Here is a 25,588-nt window from a genome sequence, read left to right as displayed (position 1 = left end):
ACTAATTCAGTGAATAGTTTCTCAATTGACAAAGACGCTAAAATCACCTCCGAATTTTTCACTCGGTATGGCAATTGTTCAAACTGATGTACAAAAAGACACGTATTAACAAAAATTAACGAATAGAAAATTAGTAATACTACAGATACGGAGGTTGTACATATGTGTCTTGATAAATCTAAAAATTGATTCATAACAGTGTTATTAGACGGCAGACCGGTGCTCAGAGTAAGCTTACCCCTTCATTTACGCACACCAATCCACAGCCATGTGTACGTGAGCTTAGGTGCTTTGGACAACTTCGGGAATTCAAGAAAGAAGGCGAATGTGAGTCTTTCTTTCTTGCTTTCGAAACAGCTGAAATCCTATTTGTTTCAACCTGCATACGATTTTGAGTCTCGACTGCCCAGGCATTTTTATTTTCCAACTCAAGTATAGCTATTACGCATAAATGAGGTAAAGAATAGACCTATCGTTAGTGGGATAAACGCTATTGCTGTACCACGAGTGTCTTATAACATGAGATACACTCTTCCAAAGTGGAACAAAATGTTAAAAAGATCATGCATCAAATTGTAAGGGGATCCTCGTAAGAAGGCTTTAATCTTCGTAATGGTTTTAATGGGTCAACAACAATGATTAACTTATGACTTATGGTCACTGGTGGTCAACAGTGAGGTTGACCTCAAGGTCAGCGGTCCAGTGAAGATCTAGAAATGGTCAAGAGGTGGGACCAATCGAAATAGGGTTGTTCTCTAGACCAAACGGTTCTTAACTCTTCAGGTTGACACTGTCTCCCCACCCTTCGACTTCCCCACTCGAAGACTACCGCTGGACAAATTCTTCAGTACCCCTGGAGCATCCAGGGGAATCGGGTCTCGCGGGCCTAAGTCAGGCCATTCGTGGAGCGCTGACCACTGGGGGACCAGGAGTGACCAGGACTGACCAGGACTGACCAGGACTGACCAGAACTGACCAGAACTGACCACTACTGACCAGTGCTGACCAGTGCAGATCCGACTACTGACCACTACTGACCAGTGCCGGACCGTGATGACCACTGGTAAGAACTATTTAAAATTGCTCTCCCCATTTCTATTTTGTCGTTTGATACCAATTGAACGTTATGGAACTGTCCATCGCTTTTGCTAAATTACGAATCGTTTCTTATGTTACAGCTGGACCTTTGGTGCTTCCTTGGTAATGGTAACTAATGCTCAACACGTAGTAAGCCCACTTTACTTATTTATATTATTATTACAAAATTGACTAATTTATTTTATTTGTTTGGTGATAATTCAATGTTGTTTGATTGTCCGGTTTCATCTGATTATTATGTTTTCCTCCTCTATTTCTTCTGTTGCCTTCTTTTTTGAATTGACATGATTGTGTTGAATCATGTACCATTTTTGTTTGCATATTATTGTATGAATTTTGTTAACCCATGTATAATTTTTGTTTGCATACTATTTTATGAATTTTGATGTCAATAATTAGAATAAAATTTTTATTCTTGTTCTATTTCGCTAAAATCTTTTGTTTAATTCTTGGATATTTTCACTCTTTGATTTCATCGTTGGATTTTCAATTCTGCTCCATCTTTGTTTCTGTTCTCGAATTCTCGTAATAATCTGCGGAGGTACTTTGTTTGATTCTTCCATTTCGTTTGATTGTTTGGTGTTGATTCAATCTGGTGTCTCGATCCAAGGTTCTTCCATTATTACGAATATTCGTTTTGATATCTATAACATTGTGTCGATGCACATACCATATTTGTTTCGATGACACTGATTAATATAAGATTTTTATGTTTCAGCTTAAATTCTTGTAATATTTTGCTTAATTTCCTTCCATATCTCACTAATATAAATATTAGTTTTGATTTCAGTTTAAATTTAGATTAATCGCAAGGACATCGAGGGAGTACACCACAACCGCCGAGGGACATTTAATTCTAAGTCGATTAGATTTAAGCTTCGTCGCGAATCTTAAAATTAACGTCGAAGATTTCTTTATTGTACATATTTTCGCGTCCTACCAAGCAATTATTCAATAAGTAGCTTCTCGTTTTCTCGTTCCCTCGTTCCTAGCTTCGGTCACCGCTGTTTCATCGATTGAAACATGTGATCGGCCGTGTATCTGGTCCGAAAGATCTAATCGCCTTCCCTTGGTAAGCTTGATTGAGGGAAAACGGCACTTCGCTGGAAGGTGTGGAGTTTCCGTATTCTGCGGAAACGCATACCTTCCAGCGGAAGTCGACACCGTCTCAGGTACTCTCTCTTTGTCAGACAGCCTAAGTCGGGTCCTTCGGGCTCCCGGCGGGTTGCGTTGGAGAAATGGAGACCTCGATTCGGAGTTGCAGTTCTCTGTTTTCTTGTTGAGATCGAGTTAGCAAGGGCAGTAGGTTCGATCCTCGGATCCGCTGCACGGTTCAGCGTCGCGCCGCGTCGCGTCGCGTATCCCACGATTTAGCTTCATCCCTCTTTTTAACCACATAATTGCTTGGTACAACTAAATCAAGGAACTTTGTTTCCTTCTATCGTCCGAATTTTAGATTCAACTTGACTAGACTTGAGCTTCGACGTTAATTTTAAGTCCCTATTGTATGCGTCTCCCAATATTGCCAAGTAATTATTTAACAAGTAGCTTCTCTCGACTCGTTCTCTCGTTTCTTGCTTCGGTCACCACTGTTTCGTCGAACGAAACATGTGATCGGCCAGTTTGTCCGAAAGATCTAGTCGCCTGCCAATGATAGATCGATTTCTAGAAATAGAAATCAATCTACCAAGGGCAGTGTCGATTCGATCCGAAGATCCGCTGCACGGTTCAGCATCGCGTCGTGTCGCGTATCCCATAATTTAGCTTCATCCCCTTTTAAACAAAATAATTACTTGGTACAACTAAACTAGAAGATCGAAGGAATATTGTTTCCTTCTATCTCTCTAGTTTAGTAATCTAGCTTGTAAGAATGTAAAAGTGAGATCGATGGAACTTTGATTCCATCTATCTCTCTTCGGGTCTCCACTCGCAGCAACCTCCTCGTGGTGAGACCTGGTAATCGGTGTCACCCACGATAGAAAAGTTATTCTTCGTGGGTGACATCGAGCTAATGGCTGCGAATTTAGAATTGTTTCTTGATATAATAAACGAATTTAGTTTTATAGTTAGGCAGGTGTTTGGTTAACCATTATGTTAGGCAGGTTATTTTTATTTGAAGATTCGACCAACGATCGTTGGTCACAGAAGATCTTTATTAATGGAGGGTGGTTGGGTCTCCATTCGCAGCAACCTCCACGTGGTGAGACCTGGGTAATATTATTTAGCGTTTAATTAATAATCGTATCACTCTTAGCTGGGTAATGCAATTATTAATTAAAAACTGAATAATATTAGCAAATTGGCTGCGATCCGCTTTGCATAGGTCATCATAAATATAGAGCTTCTTTGCTAGGTTAGTTTTGATTCTCATTGATTCATCAAATATTTTAGAGTATTGTCAGAGACGAGGTATACGAGTAGATCTTTCAACCAATGTATTTTTTCGGTCCATTTTTATGGGGTCTCGAAACCCCATTACCATTTTCGTGTCATTCGCAATGTTACCAACAGATTCAGAACGGAATTTTATTCCCTTTCATAGTCAACTCACATGTATTTACGCAACACTACAGCTGTTTGTCTATCAATACTAATTCAGTGAATAGTTTCTCAACTGACTGCCATTCATGAGAAGAGTTCGCTAAAATCACCCCCAAATTTTCAGGTCGGTATGGCAGTCAGATTGGACCACGAAAGTATATAAAGTAAAGCACCGACGAGATATACGAGTAAACTTTACACTTTATGGATTTTCGTGCCCCAAACTGCCCCCCATACCGACTTGAAAATTCGGAGGTAATTTACAATAATTTTTGGTGAATACACATTCGAGAAAAAAATTCGGGTAGGTGTGAAATTTTTCGACAAAATTAAAACATTTCAAATCGTTTAAAAAAAATTATTTTTAGATGCAGGGGTCAATTACAATCATTTTTGGTCATTATACATAATCTCGAAATCCTACGCACTTTCGAGAAAAAAATTCCTGACCAAAAATCTAATGTGAGACCCCCGAAATTTCATGAGAATCTTTAAAATGTCATAACTTCGGAACGGATTGGACGATTTTAATGTTTAAAAAAGCAAACTACGCGTATTTTAGTGAAGAATATGTAGAAATTGCAAAAATATTCGAAAAGTTGATCCTTGACCCCGCAAAATAAGAAAAACCCCATAAAAATGGTCCAATTTTCAAACAGCCACAACTCCTACAATAGTGAAGATATTTCAATGAAACTTTTTTCTGAACTAGAGCTCATAGGTACCTACAAAAAAGTATTAAACAACTTTTCTGTACAGTGCCAACCAAATTTATTAAAAATGAAAAACGAATTTTTAAGAAAAATCGACAGGGGGTAGGTGCCTAAATTTTTCACCGAAAAAAAAAAATTTCAAATCGTTCTGGAAAAATTATTCTCGATTGGGGGGTTAATTACAATCATTTTTGGTCATTAGACATACCCCCGAAATCCTAACCAGTTTTGAGAAAAAAATTCGAGGAGGTGTAAAATTTTTTGACAAAATTAAAAAATTTCAAATCGTTTTAAAAAAATTATTTTCGTTTGCAAGGGTTAATTACAATCATTTTTGGTCATTACACATACCCCCGAAATCCTACGCATTTTCGAGAAAAAAATTCCTCACCGAAAATATAATTTCTGACGCCCGAAATTTCATGCAAATCTTTAAAACATCATAACTTCTGAACGGATTGGCCGATTTTAATGTTTAAAAAAGCAAACTACGCGTATTTTGGTGGAGAATATGTAGAAATCGTAAAAATATTCGAAAAGTTGTTTCTTGACCCCCGAAAATGAGAAAAACCTCATAAAAATTGTCTAATTTTCAAACAGCCATAACTCCTACAATAGTGAATATATTTCAATGAAACTTTTTTTTGAAGTAGAGCCTATGAGTACCTACAAAAAAGTATTAGACAACTTTTCTATACGACGTCAAACAAAATTACTAAAAATCGAAAACGAATTTTTAAGAAAAATCGACAGGTGGTAGGTGCCTAAATTTTTCGGCGAAAAAAAAAATTTTCAAATCGTTCTAAAAAAATTATTTTCAGTTGTAGAGGTCGATTACAGTCTCTTTTGGTAAATGGACATAACCCCGAAATTCTACGCACTTTTGAGAAAAAAATTCCTTACCAAAAATCTAATGTGAGGCTAGAAATGGTTCCCTGAAACATGCATATCTTTAAAATGTCATAACTCCTAAACGAATTGGGGGATTTTAATACAGATTCATAATACATAGAATAAAATAAATGGGTGTAAAGAAAATAAAAACATAAGGTAAATCGAGATAGACAGTAAGTAGAGTCGTATTACATATTAATGTAATGCAATATTTGTAATAGATGTTGCAGCTATAGCAGATGAATAGGACGATTACAGACGAGGGGCACGTAACACCGACATTTTGATTTTTTGTGGATGAACAAAATTTTAGTCCTTACAAAACACGTATAAATATACTCTTAAATTCTAATTTCGAAAAATTGTGTAATTTTTTGCAAAAAAAACTCCAAAAAAATAGTAAAAAGAATTCGCATATCACAGTGGAATACCTCCTTCGTGAAACTAAAACTATTAATTCTCAAGTTGAAATGAAGAATGTTGAAAAGAAAATAAATTTTAGGCTTCATAAATTTTAATGAAGTTACGAAAATAACTACTAGGACAACTTTTAAATTGTGTAGTTTACAATTGACTAAAATCAAAGTTTTGGTCTTGTAAACAATTTTAGGATTTTGGACTGGCAGTCAACGTGTTAAGGGGTAAGACCACTGTAAAAACCTAAAATAAAGCGTCTTTTTTTTTGGATGGATGGAAAAGTAAGAGGATAATAATATTCAATCATTTGTCAATAAATAATGTTAAAATTAACTTATCGAAATTCTCCCGCGTATTTCTCTAGCTATACTCATGTAGATTAAGAGAAAATTTTTTGTTTTTTTCCAGATACAAAGTCAGAGTGCCTCAAATTCAAAACACGCTTCCTACGAATGGCTCCAGCGTCGTCATTTTGCACTATTTTTTAATAAATATTTTTTTTTTAATACTTAACGACATGGTCAATAACATTCTTGAATATTATTATCCTCTTACTTTTCCATCCATCCAAAAAAAAACACTTTATTTCGGGTTTTTACAGTGGTCTTACCCCTTGATGTATCATTCCTATCGAGTACCGATTCTTGAAAAGTTCGAGGCTCGATATTTTCCGTAGATGGGAAAGTGGAGAAAATGGCGCGTAGCAGCGATGACGCATGTCGCTTGAACGATACACGTGTACGATAGTGTACGTGAATACCAACAGAACGCATACAGGTACCGATAGACGCGGACACGTGAGCTCCGGAACACGTGCATTAGGCGTCGATAGCGTACAGCAGCGTCGTAAGCGGCCGAGGAACGACGAGCCCCAGTGCTAGATGGAGACCGGTTTGCGGAAAGCGGTAGCGAAAATATTGGAACACCGCAAATCTTTCCGTACATTTCTTAGGGGAGGTGTAACCGCGCGTAACGACCGGGAAAAATTTGTTTAAAAATAACAAGTCAAAGTATCTGTGTGTGTTTAAGTAAAAGGTGTCACTTTGGTTCATTTGGCGCGCTGTAAAACGAAATACTCTTTTCTTTCGGTAGGTGATCAATTTTTGAACATCGATTCAGCGATTTAAGGCGAGATAACGATGTCAAAGTTCAACGAATACGTTGCAGGGTTTGCTGCATAACGCTCCTCCGCGATAAGGAAAGTTGTAACGCAAATGATCGTTGATACTTTGAGAAATGTTTGATAATAAATGATTATCGATCGTAGCGTATTAACATCTGCGTGTTTGTTTCAGGTGCAGCTTGACGGATCTCGAACCTAATGCTTGGAGACAAGTCGTCGCGGAAGTAAATGGGTTTCGCTTCCAAAGAACACGATTCTTCTCCGCAGAAGGCTTTCGACCATCGTGTTTCCTCGTATCGCCTGATTCACGATTACTCGACGTTCACCGTTCTGGAGGGACGTAAAATTCAGTCTCAACCAGGATAATAGGTAATTTTACTTTACGCTTGCTTCAATTAGTGTTCGAACGCTATAATAATTTTGTCTGTGCTATGTGTGTTGCAACGAGGCAATCGCGTATCTAACACGGAAAAAGAAGTATTTTACAAGAGCGCAGCATATTTCGGATACTAATTTGTCTAAGACGAATAACAAATTACGATATAGAGTAGAAACGAATAAAATTGCATAACATCGTAGGGAAATCAATAAACTTTTATATTTTAAACTCTCAGTAATAATGAGAGACAAATTTCTATCTAAAAGTAATTTGGAATAGCAGTATTTTAAATTATTCTCACTTTATAAAATTAAAAAAGTAAATAGATATTATTTATTCGGCTGTACTTTCGAGAAGCTCCAGTGACCGATTGACGTAAGATTTAAAGGAGGTGGGGAGATATCAATCTCAAATATAAAGTTTTAGCTTCAGGAATTTAATAGTTTCCGAGATATTAAGTTAGATTTTAGTTTGGATTGGAATATTATATTGTAAACATTTTCTGGCAATGAAATTAAAATTTTACATAAAAACCCATTTTCTACGAGATACCTTATATTTATCCAGAGATCGAAAACCGAGGTGTTGTTATTCAACATTACTATAGGTAGAGTGACTCTGGTAGTATAATTTAATCATTTTTGATCACTAAAATTGAAATGTAATGCAACTTGAAAAAATATGTCAGTTTCGTTCGAACACTCTATACAGAAACTCAGGTTCGATATGCGTCATGGGCTATTCAAATAGCAACGACGATACTACTACAGAGAAAACAGTCGTGTTAGCAAAGTTTGTGTCTTGCGACACTGTTAAAGATGCATACGTATAAACAGAATTCAATTGTGTAGAGCGAAAGTTTTTTGCGAAAATTTCGGAAACCATTAAATATCTGGAAGTAAAATTTTATAATTAAGATCTACGCTCTTCCAACAAAATTTGGGCATAAAAATCACAACGTAGGAAATCATCTTCAGGGGTTACATAAGAGGAAAAATTCTTTTTTTGCTTTAAAAAATAGCTCAAGGTCTGAACATTGATTTGCGGCAGGTCTCATGTAAAAATCGAAAGCAGTTTTGGAATTATTGCACTTGAAGCGAACCAAGAAGATCGCGCGTAGATAGACGAATAAACTAGACAGTGTTTTATACAACATAGTTGTTGATAGTTTCGGCATATATGTGGGTTTTAGAGGTTGCTCTGTTGAAGTTTGTGTTAATGGATTTTTTAAATCTATTGATTTCACAGTTGATTTTAGATATTGTGTTTACATAAATGAGGATTGATGGTGTATTCGTCGCATAGGTGTGGAATTGACGCCAGTTGGTGTTGGGTAAAGTGTTTCTGTTGCTGTGTTGCAGGATAACTGAGAGGTGATTGGTATTTGATGTAGTATGGTGAGTTTGTGAGGAAAATGTTTATGGTAGAGGGTTGAGCGTGAAGATGGTGGTGTGTGTAGGTGTTACTATCGATGGTATGGTAATTATTATTGATCATGTGGGTATTGAGTGTCTTATGATAAACGTTTTAGTATGAGCAGAGCCTATGATGAGTTGTGTGTTGATGGAGATCTGTATGAAAATTCCGTAGATATTGTCCAGGAATGGCTGGGGAAGGTAGTCGTATGTGATGGATTGGTGGATAAAGATGGCAACACTACGTTTTGATGATGTTGTCTCTGTTGAATTTCATTGTATCTATGGAGTTGAGTCAGGTTTCGGATATTAGAGCTATTTGAATTTAATGATGTTCAAGAAAAATTTGGAGTTCTAGAACTTTGTTTCTGATGCTCCTGACATTCCAGAGTAGGATATTGTTCGGGAGATTCGCCATTGATAAACTCAACAGCTTTTAAAAAGGCTTGTTGAAGATAATTTATAGTTTGTGTCTTTGTTAAAGGTGATTTGTAACATTTCGTTGATTGGTGGTTTTGGCACCGGAAACATTGAATCTAAGGGCGAGAATTGTTGTATTTTTCCCAGTAGGCTCTGGTATGCTCTAGGAATCTGATGATGGCCTTTTCCTTGGAAGATATAAAAATATTATAATGTATAAAAATTTGTAAAATATTTGCAGATTAATATTGACCCAAGTTTTCTGTAGTACTGTATCGTGTAGATTAGAAGTACTTGAGAAATTAATCGCAAGAATTTAATATTTACACCGAGTAAAGTTGAATAAAAGTATGTTAAAAGAGTAATTCTTTTCTTAGAATTGTATCTGCAGAAAGTAAAGAGATAACATAAAACGGAAAAACAAAGACGGATAAGTGTATAATTTCAGTCGTAATATGTTCTTTACCATATTCATAATAATTAGAGACTTTAGTTATCAATATTTAATGGAAGTCTAATTATACAACACTACACCGTTCAAGGAAAGTTTCTAATTCATCGGTTTTTACGCTATAAAACCAACGATAAGCGAAACGTTGAAAGTTCGGTAGATGTGGAATTTACGGAGCGTTGGACGGTGTAATGTTTAATTAATTAGTAATTTATATCAGTTTCCTTTCTCTTCGTGATACACGTGAGTTGCAACGGAAAACACGTGAATGGTCTATTGGGAACCGGCAACGGGCTTCGCAAGTCCATGACCTCCTTTTATAAATTACAGACGTTATATTAATCGTATGAAATATTAAACAATTGAGTGTATATTTATCGTTCGTGTCGTACGTAATTATGTAAATTAATATATTTTGTTATACTTAAAAAAAAAAGATTAACATGCTAAAATGATCGCTACGGAACATTTAGAAACGAAACTTTATCAAAGTTGGACTCTTCGGACTCCATGTTTGAAAGTAATTTCTCGAAGGCAACTTTAAATAATGTTATTTCAAGTTTAAACGTGTTATATTTATTATCATTCATTAGAATCAATTTTTATAATGAAACATCTTTCTCGTAACCATGATGTATTTTTTAATACAATTATTATATTCTCGTGACTTATGCAAAATTATGTGGCACACTTATTGCGTTATCTACGGATTTATAGAACGCTTACATAATACGAAAGTTAGAAAGTAGTGCACAGTAACTATAATTTTGTAGAATATTCCAAGATAAACCATTCTTTGTAAAAGATTTCATACAAGATGATGTTCTTATTTAAACTGTCATGCAAGGAAAATCAAAACAATTAATTTTGAATAGTTAAAAGTATCTTAATGAAAGATTTGCGTCAAAAAGTAGTATAAAGTCATTGCTTTCAAACGATATATGGTTGCTACGGATTACCATTATGTTACACAATATATATCGATTTTTTAAATCTTTTCGACCAAACGATTTTCGATCTTTGACACTATTTCTACCACAGATGACAAAAAACACGTTTCAAAATTTTAACTTGAAATTATTTTATAATTTAATCATTTCTCCTAAATAATATAATAAAAATTGAATCTTCTAGATTTCTTTTTACGGAGACATTTATAAACTTGAATCAAATTTTGGAGGAATGTTTAAAAAACCGCAATTTTGTTTTCCCGTTGGAATCCACGTGACCGCTAAATGTAAACACGTGAATAGCCTATTGAGCTTCGGAAACGCTTGTTCAGTTCGTGACCGGTTTCTGTACCCGGCAATCCTTTTACTCAGCGTTTCTCAGACTGGGATCCGTCAACTTTCAAAAGAAAATTAATAGACACGAATACGTCAACATACTTTCCAATGTACCGAGAAATTAATTATCTAAATAAAATAATATTTTCATAAATCTAGTAATTAAAACATTTATGACGCGCTTAAAGTTTTTTAATAATTTAATTTTGTCGATTGATGGTACCAACTATTATTGTGACTCAGCAATAGCGAAGTACGCTACGAAGTACACTGGTTAACAGATTTTTTTTATCAGACGTTTATTTTGTCTGCAATGCTGAGGCAATACCATTGGTATGTGGAAATATTTGAAAGTTTCATAAAGAAAGCTGTAAAACTAACTGAGATTTAATTAATTTAAAAAGGATAATTGAAGGCTGTGTCCAGTTGCGCGGCAAGAACTTTTGTATGTGACATTCTCGTGTGTTAGCACTATGTATGTAAATACGTAAATACCCATATATTTTTGTACTTTATTGTGCTTTCAAACTGTAAATAAATTATTTTTATTAAATAAATTATTTAACAGTTTAATACAATAGAGAGTTTCGCCTTTAAAATGATCCCAGGAAGATCATTGTAAGACTTCTTTTCATTAAGTTACAATACTCCAAACATTGACCACGTTTGGACCAGGAATCCTAATACTTATGAGCAACAGTGTACGTTCAATGTTCAGAATTTAATGTTAAGAGTAATATATTTTCTAAATTATTCTTATTAAAATTTTATATACACTAAATTTGTCCTATCTGTATACTTTTGTATCTTTGATCAGTCTAGTGCTCTAGTACATACAGTGAATAGTGGAAATATTCGGATGCTAGAGTACACATAGATTTATTTCTTTATATCTCAATTGTGTATGCATAAAATCTATTTACTGTTTTTCCACGTAATAATAGAGTAAAAATCCTCTGTTTATGCAAAAATGAGTGTAATAAAAATTTCAATAAACACATCTCATTTTATAACCGTTGCGTTTCTTTACAACAATAAAGTTAACAGTTAAAAAATTACTATTATATCGAAATAGGGTTTTCTAATAAGAGCCATAGAACATGAAGAAATATACAGTTGTTCAACGCGTTGAAATTAATAAAATTCTTTTGTGGAATTTTGGTCACAAGAATTAGAAGAAACTACTTATTATGATTAAAATTTCATTATTATCTACAAATATAATTTTAATCTACAAACTATCAATTACCGCCATGGTGCGATAATAAAGTATGAGACTTCTACCTACAAAATCCAAGTTCGATTTCCGATAACTACATAATTTTTTCCTCTTAATATAGATAAATTTACACATAGAAACATTAATTATTTTTTAAATAGAATATCCTTATTTATAACATAAATTTTTCTTCATTTGCGAAGTAAACAGTTCCTAAATGCTTCCTTTGTTTTCAACTACTGTGGATGGAGAATTTCACCCGATTATCAATACCAAATTTGTATAAATACAAACACTTCACTTAAAAGTTAATCAGCATTTTTATGTGTGAATTTCATTATTCAAATTTATTTATATTAAGAGAAAAAACTTATGCCATTATCGCGTATCGAACTTGAACCTACTGGGTAGAAGTCTCTTACTTTGCCATCACGCGCCATGATGGTAATTGACGCTTGATACATTAAAATTATATTTTTATATAATAATGAAACTTTAATCATTAATATGCAAAGTGTGCAAAGTTTCAACAAAGTTGGTAACCCTAAGGCCTTTGCCCTCTTCTTGTGAGATGTGGTTGCAACAAGATGGTGTCACATGCCACGCTTCTGCTGAAACTACTGCTCCCATTAGAGATAAAACAATGAGGTTGCCTTTTGCGGTTTTCATTTTATTTTAATTCAAAGTTCTGTCGTTCTTATTGGAAACCCCGATATTAAAGATATTAATAGTTTCATTGGACTCCTATTTGAGAGACACTGTTTCTAGCATTTTCGCGTTCGTCACGTTACACACTCCCCTTTAAAGGTACGCTGTGCACCGGCGCATACCTAGCACGTGCATGCCCTAGTCGCCGGGTATCCACTGCTTGGTTCCCGTGCACCCAATCCGATCAATGTTACCGGTTGCACAATTATTGCGTACCTTTCCAATCGTCCTTTCGCTTTTTCTCTACACCTCCTTCGCGAAGGCCGTAGCGGCGATCTGAGCTATGAGCTGGACGCAGTACCTTCCTAAACAGCGTTTGCGCCCGTTCGCTCAGTATAGTTTGGTACTCGAGGAGGTAGTCGCGCATAGCTCACCGAAGCTGCCTGATCAGTACATGTTCTCGACGCCTTGAAGATTCAGCTAAGGTTTGTGTCGTTAACCCTTCGGAACTCTGGCTGAGAACTGTCACATGGCTGCTCCAGTATGATCTGCCTGATTCCAAACGTAAATTCGGTAAATACGAGTAACGTGCTTTCTCTTTACTTTACGACCTACGGACGAAGAGAAACATTGTAATCGAGTTTGGAAACATTTCTTTTTAAAGAAAAAACACATTTTAAATTTAATTTAATTTACATATTATGTACACGTGCATTAGGGTGTATGTCTATTAATACGATTGCGTCTAAATGGTTGAATATAATACCAAAGAAAATAAGACAAGCTTTCGTCGATATGTAATATTGTTTTAATTAATGTCAACTTCTATTAACTTATTATTTAATAAAGATTAAATTCGAGGAAATTTATCTGACATTAATATTGATACCTTTGTTGTTGTATTACAAATAAAGTAACGATTATTATAAATTGTTAAAAAGTGCTTTAATCCCACGCATCTAACTAAACTAGACACGCAAGATAAGTTTGTGACGCGTCGTGGAATATTGAATTCTAAACAATTACCATGTATTAATGAATATAATTATGATGAAAAATATATTCTAGAATTGAACAGTGATATATAATAATATTGTAACTGGGAATCTAAACTTTCGGTGGAAGAAAACGAAACTAATGTTGTCACAAACATTACTTTCAGAGATACTTTAGAGTCGGTTCTTAATTATAATGATAAATAAATTGTAATATTTGGGAGGACAAAACATACTAAAGCTTCGGATACAAAATCGAAATAACTGTGGTTTTTGAAGTCTTACGAGCGCTATAACAAAGTTTAGAATTCAATTGTAAACGTTCTAATTGTGGAACTAAATTTCTGGCGTGAGATAGAAAATGTTATTTTCCAAAATGTGATAAATTAATTGGCATTACTTTCAGAATTTGTAAGTTATCGTTAGCACACTTCTAATTTTATAGTTGATTGATCTAGTTTTGAACGTACGAGGTTTAGAGCCACAAGAATTATTTGTTAAACATATGACCTACGCTGTTGCTTAACGTTGTTCGATTTTTTTTTTTATATTAGATGCTGGCACTAATGAGCACTGCAAAATCTACTTTCTTGGAGATCGACAATGATAAGTTTAAGACTATCATGAAGATATCAAACGAAGATTCGATCGCGCAAAAGAAGGATCGTTCTGGGAAGGACGAGGATGCTTCGAAAACGTTGCAACTCCTTCGAATTAAAGGATTCCCTCGATTATTACCAGAAGGTGCAAAATTTCTTGTTAATTATAAACTGGCTCAATATTGATTTCAATTTCTTTCTTTAAACTCTTCATTTTCAAATGTTTCTTCGTGAAATTTACAATCACAGTAATGCTTCCTCGTTGAATAACAACTAAACTTTAAATTATTGAATTAAATATTTTACAATGAATAATTAATAATCAATAAACGTCGCAAATTAAATTATATGCGTTAATTTTACTCGACGTCTATTGTTCGAATAAAATTTTGGGTAAATGTTTACTTCAATAGCTTTGTCCTAAATCTGTATATTTTATAAGAAATATAGATGAGGAGAGGTTGAAGAAGTAACGCGTATTAGTATTTTTTTTTACAAAACAGATTTAAAATTTTAAGAAAGTGTAGTATACGTCGATCCCGATGATTTTTGAGTATGTTATAGAGGATGAGATTGTGAACAACTTTTATGTGGACAATAATTGTCGCTCGACTTCAGTTTTTCAAATATTTGCAAAAATTGTTGGTGTAGGCGCGTTGCATCTGTAAGGGGCCGTCGATCATTTTCTGTTCATATCGGTTTAGTGATCAGGACGACTGTGACACTATAGTTTTTTAAATTTTAAGTCTTTTTTGTAAAAACAAGTATACAGATTTAGGGCAGAACCACTAAAGTAAACATTTAACAAATTTTGTTTATCTTTTCTTAGCACTTTTGGTATTTCTACTACAAAAAAGTTATTTTCAAAAGTGATTTTGCATTTTAATTTCTATCTTCATAAATTAAATAATATTAAGGATAATGGACGTTAAAAGTTTTACTAAAAATTACTAAATATTAATTTTGTATTAATCTGTTTTAAAGTGTTATTTTATTGTTTAATCGTCTTACAGGGATCCAAGCGTTAGCTAATTATTGCCGGTACCTTCGGGAGCTATCTTTGTCGTATTCATTGCTCAGCGACGAATTACTATTAGCTTTGAGCTCTGAAAAAGAAATACAACTAGGTACCCTGAGATTGGAAGTGCATCCGGAGACAAAGCCTTTTCCACGTGTCAGCGATACAGCGTGGTTTACGTTTTCAAATCATTTACCAAACATAAACCTAGTGCTGTGAGTGCATTTTATTAAACTTGCCAAGATTTTGAAGCACGAACGTTACGGAAGCACAGAAAACTAATTATTTTAATTTAATTTACCGTTATATATGTATTAAAGAAATTAATTTTTTTTTCATCTATGGCGACGTTTCTAAAGAATTTTTGAATGTTTGTCTAAAACTATAATATATAAAATATGTTGTCTACAATATGCAGACAACCGATCGCAAAGGATTAAAATTAAGTACATAATGTGAATATCTTTCTTTTCTCGAGGTTCTTTAAACGTCTCATTTTTAAAACAATACATTGAACGAGTCCTATGACGTTCAATTTTAATTCATAAAAATAACATATTGGTTTGTTTATGTAACAAATTAGATTATCTTACATAACGAACGAAGACGATCAGAGTCCGCTTTTCGCTCCATACGTTCCTATAACACATTTGTACTTTGGAGAAGCACCATCGGAAGCAACTATGTTACGTATCGGTTGCCTGTGCCCCCGGTTGGTCGAACTAGTGATTGCTGCTTATGGTCCCGAAATACTTGATCGTGCACTGCTTTCTGTCGCCCAAGGTTGTCCACTCTTAAGCGCCGTTGGATTGGGCGATTGTGAAATCACGTACGTATAACAACATTATTACACTGTTGCCTTGGATATTGACCGACATTCGGGACCGAAACTGGCCAAACTGGAAGGGATCTAGAGTAGATAACACAGCACATCGGTAATACAGTAGATTTAAAAACCTAAAGATACTTAGCCGCCGTGACAAGCGGGAACCTAGTCCTAAGAACTGATGGGGATACCAATCAGCCAATTTCCAAGGCATCATTGTACAGTAAAAGTTGGATGTATGCCCGAATTGGGACCCCAAGTCATGCGTTTATGGAATTGATCAGAACTAAAAAACTTGCGGCTCATGAGCTGCACGAGGGACTCTTTCCTCGACTTGTCTGTTTCGTTGAGCAATTCTCATCATACCCAGTTGACTTCCACGCGTACACAGGGTGGCCCACCTAAATATCTTTTCTAATTGTGGGGAGGGGGTACAAAAAATATTTTTTTTCCAAGGTAATTTTTCATCGAAGTTTACAAGGTTATCGATGTTCTTTTGTGCATAATTGTATAATTTTTTCCATTGCATCGTGTAACTGATGTAAGAATACGTTGAGATATGTACATTACATGACCTTTTTTTGTACCGCCACAATTAGAGGAGACATTTAGGTGAACCACTCTGTATACACCATTTCCAATGGGTTTGCCATCAGAGTGAAATTAACTAAAGACGGAGAACATTAGATCACTAGCGGGAATTTCCCATACCGGGGTGGAGGGATAGACCAACTGAAGAGTGGAGCAAAAAGCGTCGGCGGAGTACAAGTTCCTCAACCCTGCAGTAGATGGATCAATTTTAATTATAAAAACAGCCCGAGTCGACTGACGAACATTGAAAAGGACAGCAAGTGAAGGAGGTCCTTCTCAATTACACGCTTTGTAGCGTGTGAAGGGCAGTCTTCCGTCAGTAGTGGGGATGAACACTGGCCATTTATGCTGTAGATCAGTTTGGGCATATATCCAACGTTTACTGTAGTTCTGTTTTTACAGAAGTAATATAATACCCCTTTTTTATGAATGTCCGATTGCAAACGATTAAATGACAGCTATCAAACTATTTAACGCAACATCCAATAAATAGCAAAGACTGAAAACAATTATAATTAGTGTTAAAACCGATACCGGTATCAATTCTATTAATATCAGTTTGTAAATTTCGATTCAGTATCGATATGTATCAATGTATCAAAGACGCGAGTATCAGAAAGAATCGATACCTGTTTGATATTTAAAGAAAATTGCAATATTAATTTAATACATTAGATTTCACCTTTAAACGCCGTTATGAACAATGTTAAAGTTTGTGTGCCCTTTGAAGAATTCGTTTGTTTTGACTGGTGCAAATCGTGATTCTTCATTGCGACAGTTAAAACAAATGAATTTTTATAAGAATAAGAATATATTTCACCGATACATGCATATACAGATTGTTCGACTACCCCTGGGAAAAATTTTAATGGGAGATTCTAGAGACCAAAATAAGAAGAAAATCAAGAATACTAATTTGTTGATTGAGGCTTCGTTAAAAAGTTATTAACGTTTAAAGTTCCGCCTGTAGAACGGCAATCTGCGAACAGCTGCGTACGCGTGATAGTGATTCTCACTCAGAAAACTGTAAAGCTGTCGATACGTCACTAAGTAGAGTTTGTCATGCTGAGTGAGAACCACTATCGCGCGCACACAGCTGTACGCGGGTTGCCTATCTACAGGCGCAACTTCAAACGTTAATAACTTTTTAACGAAGCCTCAATTAACAAATTGGTATTCTTGATTTTCGTCTTATTTTGGCTTTTTGAATCCCACATTAAAATTTTTCCCACGGTTGGCCGAACACCCTGTATACATGTATCATACCTATGACAAATGAAAAGAAGTGTTGCAAGTTAATTAGTTGGCAATCAGTAAACAACAGCAATCTTGAAAATAACTTTAAATTTCTTTGTTGGAACAGATATTTATAATTCGTGGCAAAAATACCGAAGAAATCATGGGGTTGTTCGTTTTTCATTTTTCATTTCTGCACCTAGTCGAATTTTTTTCTCGAAAGTGGGTAGGATTTTGAGGGTATGTCTCTTGACCAAAAATGATTGTAATTGACCCCTGCATCTAAAAATAATTTTTTTAAAACGATTTCAAATGTTTTAATTTTGTCGAAAAATTTCACACCTACTCGAATTTTTTTCTCGAAAGTGGTTAGGATTTCGAAGGTATGTCTAATGATCAAAAATGATTGTAATTAACCCCTGCAACCGAAAATAATTTTTTTAGAACGATTTGAAATTTTTTTTTTTCGCCGAAAAATTTAGGCACCTACCCCCTGTCGATTTTTCTTAAAAATTCGTTTTCGATTTTTAGTAATTTTGTTTGACGTCGTATAGAAAAGTTGTTTAATACTTTTTTGTAGGTACTCATGGGCTCTACTTCAAAAAAAAGTTTCATTGCAATATCTTCACTATTGTAGGAGTTATAGCTGTTTGAAAATTGGACCTTAATTTTGCGGTTTTTCTCATTTTCAGGGGTCAAGGAACAACTTTTCGAATATTTTTGTAATTTCTACATATTCTCCATTAAAATACGCGTTGTTTGCTTTTTTAAACATTAAAATCGTCCAATCCGTTCAGGAGTTATGACGTTTTAAAGATTCGCATGAAATTTTGGGCTGACATTTCTGGCCAGAAATTATGTTTTCGGTAAGGAATTTTTTTTTCGAAAATGCGTAGGATTTCGGGGGTATGTGTAATGACCAGAAATGATTGTAATTGACCCCTGCATCTAAAAATAATTTTTTTAAAACGATTTGAAATGTTTTAATTTTGTCGAAAAATTTCATACCTACTCGAATTTTTTTCTCGAAAGTGGTTAGGATTTCGAGGGTATGTCCAATGACTAAAAATGAATGTAATTGACCCCCGCAACCGAAGATAATTTTTCCAGAACGATTGGAAATTTTTTAATTTAATTTTTTAATAATTTTTTAACAAAGCCTCAGTAAAGAAATTGATATTCTTGATTTTCGTTTTATTTTGGCCTCTAAAATCTCCCTGTATAAGAATGAAACATACGCCGTTACGTAGGAACCAAGGTGCCTATTAAGTATCGAGTAGATATCGATATACGTATTCTTTTGCCCAGGCATCAAATGAATATCGAACAAGTATCCATTCTTTGTTATAAGTATCTATGAAGTATCGATTATTTTTTTATGCTTACGTCTTTGATTGATTAAATCCGTGAATTTAACTGTAAAACAAGTCGATAAGACCTGTAATGTTAATAATATTTTTGTCTTGTTACACTTAGTTGCTCAGGATTGTTGGAATTTGTCACAGTCTGTGCGAAACACTTAAGAATACTGTACGTTTGGGAAACGTCACTGATAGAAGATTCCGGGCTCGACGTCACAAAAGTATCGAGGAAGATTTCGTTGCTCCTTGGTCGTACATGGGTACCTGAATACATCCCGTTGTGCTAAAAGCTTAACTGTAATCGAATCAATATACATATATGATGCGAATACACCAATGGCCGACAATAGCTTGCACATTTACTGAAAATGTGATAATTAGACTTTACGGACATACCTTTTCTATTTTTTACATGAATTAATTATGTAAGTGATTGTATAATTTCGAATTGTAGCGTAGATATTGTATAAAAACTGCAGGTTTCCGATATTTTTAGGACTGCTATTTACAAAAACCACCAATAGACCAGAAACGTTAGTGTACATTGTTTCAGATGAATCTTTCCGTATTCTTCCTACGACTCACTGTTGACAATGGATTAACAATTATTACGAAAAAAAAAAAAATACACAAAAATGTAATTCCTTTTTGTGAATTTGTACTCTTATGTTAACGTCTGCGTAACCCAAAGTATTTTATACATTGGACGAGACTCCAAGAAAAAGAATGAAAAAAGTCACGTATTATAAAAATTGCTCGTGTCTGTTAATACCAAAAAATATAAACTTTATTAGATTATAATGGTACCTTTTGCGTGTGGTGTATATAAAATAAAATAATACCACTACTTATTTAAACTGTCGCTCATGGTAGATATGTATAATATACAATAATTATTATAGTCTATAATGTTATTGTAATACAACAGACTATGTACATTATTTCTACATTATAACACAAATGATTGGGTATACTTAGTATTACGATATCTAATAACGTTAACAATTAATGTTCTTATTACTTAATTTTTTGTTTAAATTTACGCGATTATTTCGTTTTTACATCTTGCCGATGCTATTCTAAAGATGCGAAGCGCTCAGTCTTGTATCCCAGCCGATATATCCGATCTCTTGTCTCATTAAGGCCGATTAAAAACCTAACATTTGAAAAATTCACGCTCCGTTTACAACAAACAATTTTAATGTATACAAAAAACTGTATCATTTTTCATAAAAGTTCTACTGTTATAACGCATAACGTAACGAACAAATGTTGTTGTATTCATATGAACATGGTAATATTTCCTTGTTAAAAAAAACAGCAATTTTTAAAAAATACAATAAAATTTAAATTATTTGGTATGTAACAACGACGTATACTTGTCATGTTATTAATTAGGAAATGTTCTAAGTACTCATTGGCATTTTTAAGCAACTGTAAACGTATAAAAGAACGTAAGTTCACACTTAAAGTAACAGAGCCCTTCGAACACGTTTGACACACTCATCAAAATGACTATCTCTTTATTAATATCAATATGAATATTTTAATGAAAAATATTGCAAAAATCTTAGGAACACGTAGAAAAATTATTTTAATGTAAATATATGGCTTTTGTTCTTAATTATCTGTGTTATCAATATACTTGTTACAAACACAGACGTAAATTTTCCTATTAAAGTACAAATTATTTTTAAAAGGGCTCAGAAGCACATAAAACATTTTCACGAACGTAAAAATATAATGTAATTTGTAATTTTATTATCGTCCCTCTGTTAACAATCTCTTCGCTTATTAATTGCAGTGATTCTTTTAAATGTACTAAATGAGCAATACAGTTAAGTCTCGTTCAATACTGGAGTTTGTTTTTATAAGTAATATAAGAAATAAAAAAAATGTTTAGACCGAATACGAATGCAATATATAATTATTTATTCACAGTATTAACGTATCGTATATTTTTCATCCTCAATGTGTATATACAACTTTTACGCACAAATAATTTAGTGCCTATAGCTTTTTGCGTTAATTGAAGATTAGATAATCACGCATTAATCGAGACTTAACTATACATATTATATATCTCTCAAGTGTGATCTGTACAATGCTACTTGACGCTAAAACGTGGAGTACTATTTACATTCAAGATTTTCCTTAACAAGCTTCAACTAGATTCATAATGTGTTGCAGGAAAATCAATTTAAAATATAAGTCAACATAAATCAAGTTCAGCTCTATACAGATCACATTGTACCGAGGTTTAAAACAAACTTTAAACATAGTTCACAGCTACATATAAAACATGTCTAAAGTATCATTGACTTTTAGCACCAGCTTAGGCATGTTCACCATCCTCTATAACCACTACTTTTGGCAAAGTAATATTAATGCTACCAGTATGCAAGTTTACTATTAACAGGCATAACAAAATAGGTCAGCAATTACCTTATATGTATCATTAAAAAGGAGCAATCAAACAAATGGACGGGTTTGGTTACTTACTCTACGCATAACTTAAATCAGGGCTGCACAACATCAGACAGGTTCAGTAGCCACGTAGCATAATTGTGGTACATATCTCTGACATCCCCATCACTAGCCCGCTCTCCATGCTATGCTCCATTCCGTTTTATATGTATCGATAAAAACAAAGTACGATCGATATACGAATCGAATGTTATTTCGATTACGACTGATCGAGGACTGCCCCGCCATCACTTTAGAAGAAAGTGGGGATGGGGAAAGCTTCCAAGATGAGTTATAACGTTACGAATGAAGGAAATAGAATAAACGTAATAGCCAAGCATGGCTAATGGGCCGCCAGTTGTACAGTGCTGACTGAAGTGTTTAAATACACAGAAAATTAATGCAGCTTTAAGAAACATAATATTTTTTTGAGCATTTCGACTGCTAAATTTGCTCAAGGGGCCATTTGTTTAGATGCATTTAAAATTTAATTGTCTTATATCTTTTCATTTATGAAATTGATTTTAAAAAAGTTTCACAATTTTCTGTATCAACATCTTTGATAAACAGAGAAATTGTAAAAATTTTAAGCCCCAGGAACAAAATGGATAATATAATTATTATGATTGCCTTGGCGCACAATAAGTTTAACAATAACAAGATTTCCATTACGACATTTCGTACTGAAAATAATAGTTTCCTTTTTATAATAGATTTTGCTATTATATACGCACCTGTTTGTTACTTATTAAAATATGGCTCTTGGTACTACCCAGTCATATCAATCAAAATATTTCAAATATCCGAATTGATCCTACAATAGAGAATTATATTTTTTATCTTTTTACAAATTTCAATTATAATTTCCTATACATACCTAAATAAAACAGTCAATCAGGCATATCGATTGAAATTATGGGTACAACAGGCTTTGTTAGGTCAATTTTTTTAACGTGTTTTTCATTTTTTTCCGAAACCATTGGTTCAGATGGTGGTTGATCCTGATCGCTTCTCGGTTGGTATGAAATATTACCATATTCTTGAAGTAGTGGACATAATCCTAACAGAAAGTGGCAAAAATCCTTCCTAATACCAAACCACCCTAAAATTAACAACAAAGTTGAATTAACAATACTTAACATATGATACTGTTATTATTACAAAAAATTGGTTTTTTATGAAATTAAATAATTTTTTCTTACATCTGTTTCCACCTTTTGCATCAAAAGACATAAAAATAAGTGTTATATGAGATATTAAAAGCGGCATTGCTACCGTAGTATAATTTAGTGAAATATCTCCATCCAATTTGTTTGCTAGTAACACCTATAATCAATGTGAACGTATTGTTAATAATAATTATTAATTATCACTGTATTTAATGAAAATTACAATTCTTACTTGGAACACTAAAATTGGAACCACAAGAAATGTGTATGCCAATGCTGAATTTAGAGATGTTCTCCTTTGTCTGGCATTGATTTGTGGAGTTCTTAATAAAACAGCAGCAAATACTATGGCATATAGGACAGCAACTAGAGATAAGCATAGTAGTGCCCAAAGAGGCACAAATACTACTTCCCAACTCCATGTTATAAAACCATCTAATCTTAATGCCAAGAAAATGAATTGTAATACATTAACTGCGCAAAACAATTCAAGTTCAAATGAACGATCGTGTTTTGCAGCCCAAATACATACCTAAAAATATAAAACATTTATATGTTCTAAAAGTTAATTCATATCATATCACATAATTAAAATTTACTTACAGCTATCGACACTATAGAGATGAAGATAAGTGGTATAAATACAAGTATCCAAAGGTGTCTTTCGGATTCTAATTTATCACATACTAACAATTCAAACATTAACAGGATCAAATGTAATGCCAAAGTAATTAACATTGCCTTGTAATGTACATAGGCATCTCCTTCTAGCCTCGCGTGCGGATGTCTCCACCAAACATAACTCCCAATAGTAGCACCCAAAATTACCATGCTCTTCCAGAACCATATTGGGGTAAACACAGACCAATAACTCCACTCTATAAAACCATCCAGCCGAAGAGCAAACAATGATGTAAATATCATCAAACAAGAGTGCACTAGAAATTTGCTGAAATAAAAGTTTAAAGAAAATTAGTAATACAACTATTTCATAAAATATTTGCAGCTTTAATTTTATATATTGTTAGATTTGTATTAAACTATTAAATCAATAACCATTTGAAATACTGAAAACTAAATATTGTATGAAAATCACAATAAAGAAAAGAACAAAGAGCAATAAAGACTTACTTCAACTTATTTTAAAATGTTAATTAAATTACGCAACTTTGAAAAACAGTATCATTCCACTAATTGTAGACTATATATCTTTGATAGATACATATTCAAACTAATTTAATACTTATGATCATTTACGACAAAGGTCAATAACCTCGTAACAATGACAAATGTGCTGAACAAAGCGGCGAGTATTTGTTTAAAATAAACATCTAATCCGTTTAGAAGATATAATTCGAACCAAGAATTACACTATTGCAAGATATGTTTATTCAATTATCGAAAGGTTTATCCATTAATCAAATCAGGTTGCCGACTTAAGTGAGGGAAACTGAATCGAACACTCGATGATAAAAATTTCCGTATATACAAAATAACGCTTATTATTTTTCATTTTTATTTTTTTATTTTATGCACTGCTATAAGTATGAGATTTCAGTATTCTGTGGTAATTAATTTTTCGTTTGTAGCTTAAAAGAAAATCCATGCAGTCCACTCGCAAGGTTTTACCTTGGATTGAAGTCTTGAAAGAGTGTTTGTAAATTCATGATTATCAGAAATGTTTTGTAGGCCAACTACTTGACGTAAATCTTCGCAATGTCCACCGCGTATACACGCATCCCACTGAGAATCGTTTCATTTACTAAACAATTTGTCGCGGAAGCACACGTTCGGTGAGCTCTGCATTTCCGTTGAAAGGAAAAAATAAATCACAGTCCAGCACGCGAAAATTCGAATTGCACTGAAATCAGCCGAAGGCCAACAGCTGTCGACACTCGATACGTCAGTGTAACTCAACGTTAATAGAAAACTTCGTACCTATTAAAAACGCTCGTACAAATTGTACTACACAAAATGGTTAATGATATACGTATGATTCACTGGTCAATTTTCTGATGAATAATAATATAATCGTTATCTTGTTACTTCTCAAATTTCATCTTTCCGTAGACCCTATAAAAAATTTGTTATTGTACCCCCTCAAATAGAATTAAATTATTCTTTTTTAATATACTTAATGTCATAATAATTTGTACTCCATTAAAAACAGTTTCATATTTTCTAACTGAAATGTTATATACATCGTTTCTTGAAACAATGCACAAACGTAAATATGAAAAATCTTAAAACATAAGTCTCCTTAGAATTGATGTGTAAGTATACAATAATACATACATTATTTATTAACTAATAGTTTAAAAAATTCTTATCTTTAACCCTAAGGCGCAACGTTATGAAAGTGCCGACAAAGGTTATAAAAATAAAAGCAATTCGATCAATTATATCAACACTTTCTGTGAACATAACTCGTGTAAAAACACCGCATACATTCGTAAGAATGGTTTTATTTAATCTTCAAAAATTTGAATCATGATAGTCGACTCTTTAAAATGACATATATTTTTATTACAAGTTTATATTAGTTACTTCTTAAAAATAATAATCGATTTGTTATTCTTTTATCAAAAGTACACATAGCAAGTGAAAAGTAGTGTACTTAAGATAAAAGATCCAATTGCTGTCATCTGAACGATTAACTATGACTTCATTGCAATATTTGTATCATTTATTTATCAAAAGCACGTGTTCTTTTATCTGTTACT

The 25,588-nt window shown here is 33.6% G+C and overlaps 2 protein-coding genes across 6 annotated transcripts; one reads left to right on the top strand and one right to left on the bottom strand.

Moving 5' to 3' along the window:
- Positions 1–6,321: 6,321 nt before the first annotated feature.
- On the top strand, positions 6,322–19,801 carry LOC143340374 (F-box/LRR-repeat protein 3). 4 transcript variants are annotated; one of them, XM_076762242.1, is made up of 6 exons: positions 6,322–6,568; positions 6,959–7,155; positions 14,154–14,343; positions 15,212–15,431; positions 15,800–16,045; positions 19,346–19,801. In XM_076762242.1, exons 3-6 carry the CDS (start codon positions 14,154–14,156, stop codon positions 19,515–19,517), a joined length of 828 nt encoding a protein of 275 aa, XP_076618357.1. In that variant the 5' UTR covers positions 6,322–6,568; positions 6,959–7,155; the 3' UTR covers positions 19,518–19,801. The 4 variants fall into 4 exon arrangements, with proteins under 4 accessions (XP_076618357.1, XP_076618356.1, XP_076618354.1 ...); XM_076762241.1 differs by having other exon boundaries at positions 6,322–6,679; positions 6,756–7,155; XM_076762239.1 differs by having other exon boundaries at positions 6,322–6,751.
- Positions 19,802–20,253: 452 nt separating this feature from the next.
- On the bottom strand, positions 20,254–24,754 carry LOC143340372 (transmembrane protein 185B). 2 transcript variants are annotated; one of them, XR_013079418.1, is made up of 7 exons: positions 24,495–24,754; positions 23,469–23,814; positions 23,098–23,397; positions 22,899–23,022; positions 22,574–22,798; positions 22,431–22,510; positions 20,254–20,386 (listed from the first exon to the last, which is right to left on the bottom strand). XR_013079418.1 is itself a non-coding variant. In XM_076762237.1 (6 exons), the coding sequence occupies exons 1-5, from the start codon at positions 24,530–24,532 to the stop codon at positions 22,587–22,589; spliced, it is 1,020 nt and encodes a 339-aa protein (XP_076618352.1). In that variant the 5' UTR covers positions 24,533–24,753; the 3' UTR covers positions 21,187–22,510; positions 22,574–22,586. The 2 variants fall into 2 exon arrangements, 1 of the variants encoding a protein (XP_076618352.1); XM_076762237.1 differs by lacking the exon at positions 20,254–20,386 and having other exon boundaries at positions 21,187–22,510; positions 24,495–24,753.
- Between the last annotated feature and the right edge of the window lie 834 nt (positions 24,755–25,588).

Source organism: Colletes latitarsis, chromosome 3, assembly GCF_051014445.1.
Source record: "Colletes latitarsis isolate SP2378_abdomen chromosome 3, iyColLati1, whole genome shotgun sequence".
Lineage (NCBI taxonomy): Eukaryota > Metazoa > Arthropoda > Insecta > Hymenoptera > Colletidae > Colletes > Colletes latitarsis.
Note: the sequence above shows the minus strand (reverse complement) of the source record. Positions and strands in the feature narration are given on the sequence as shown.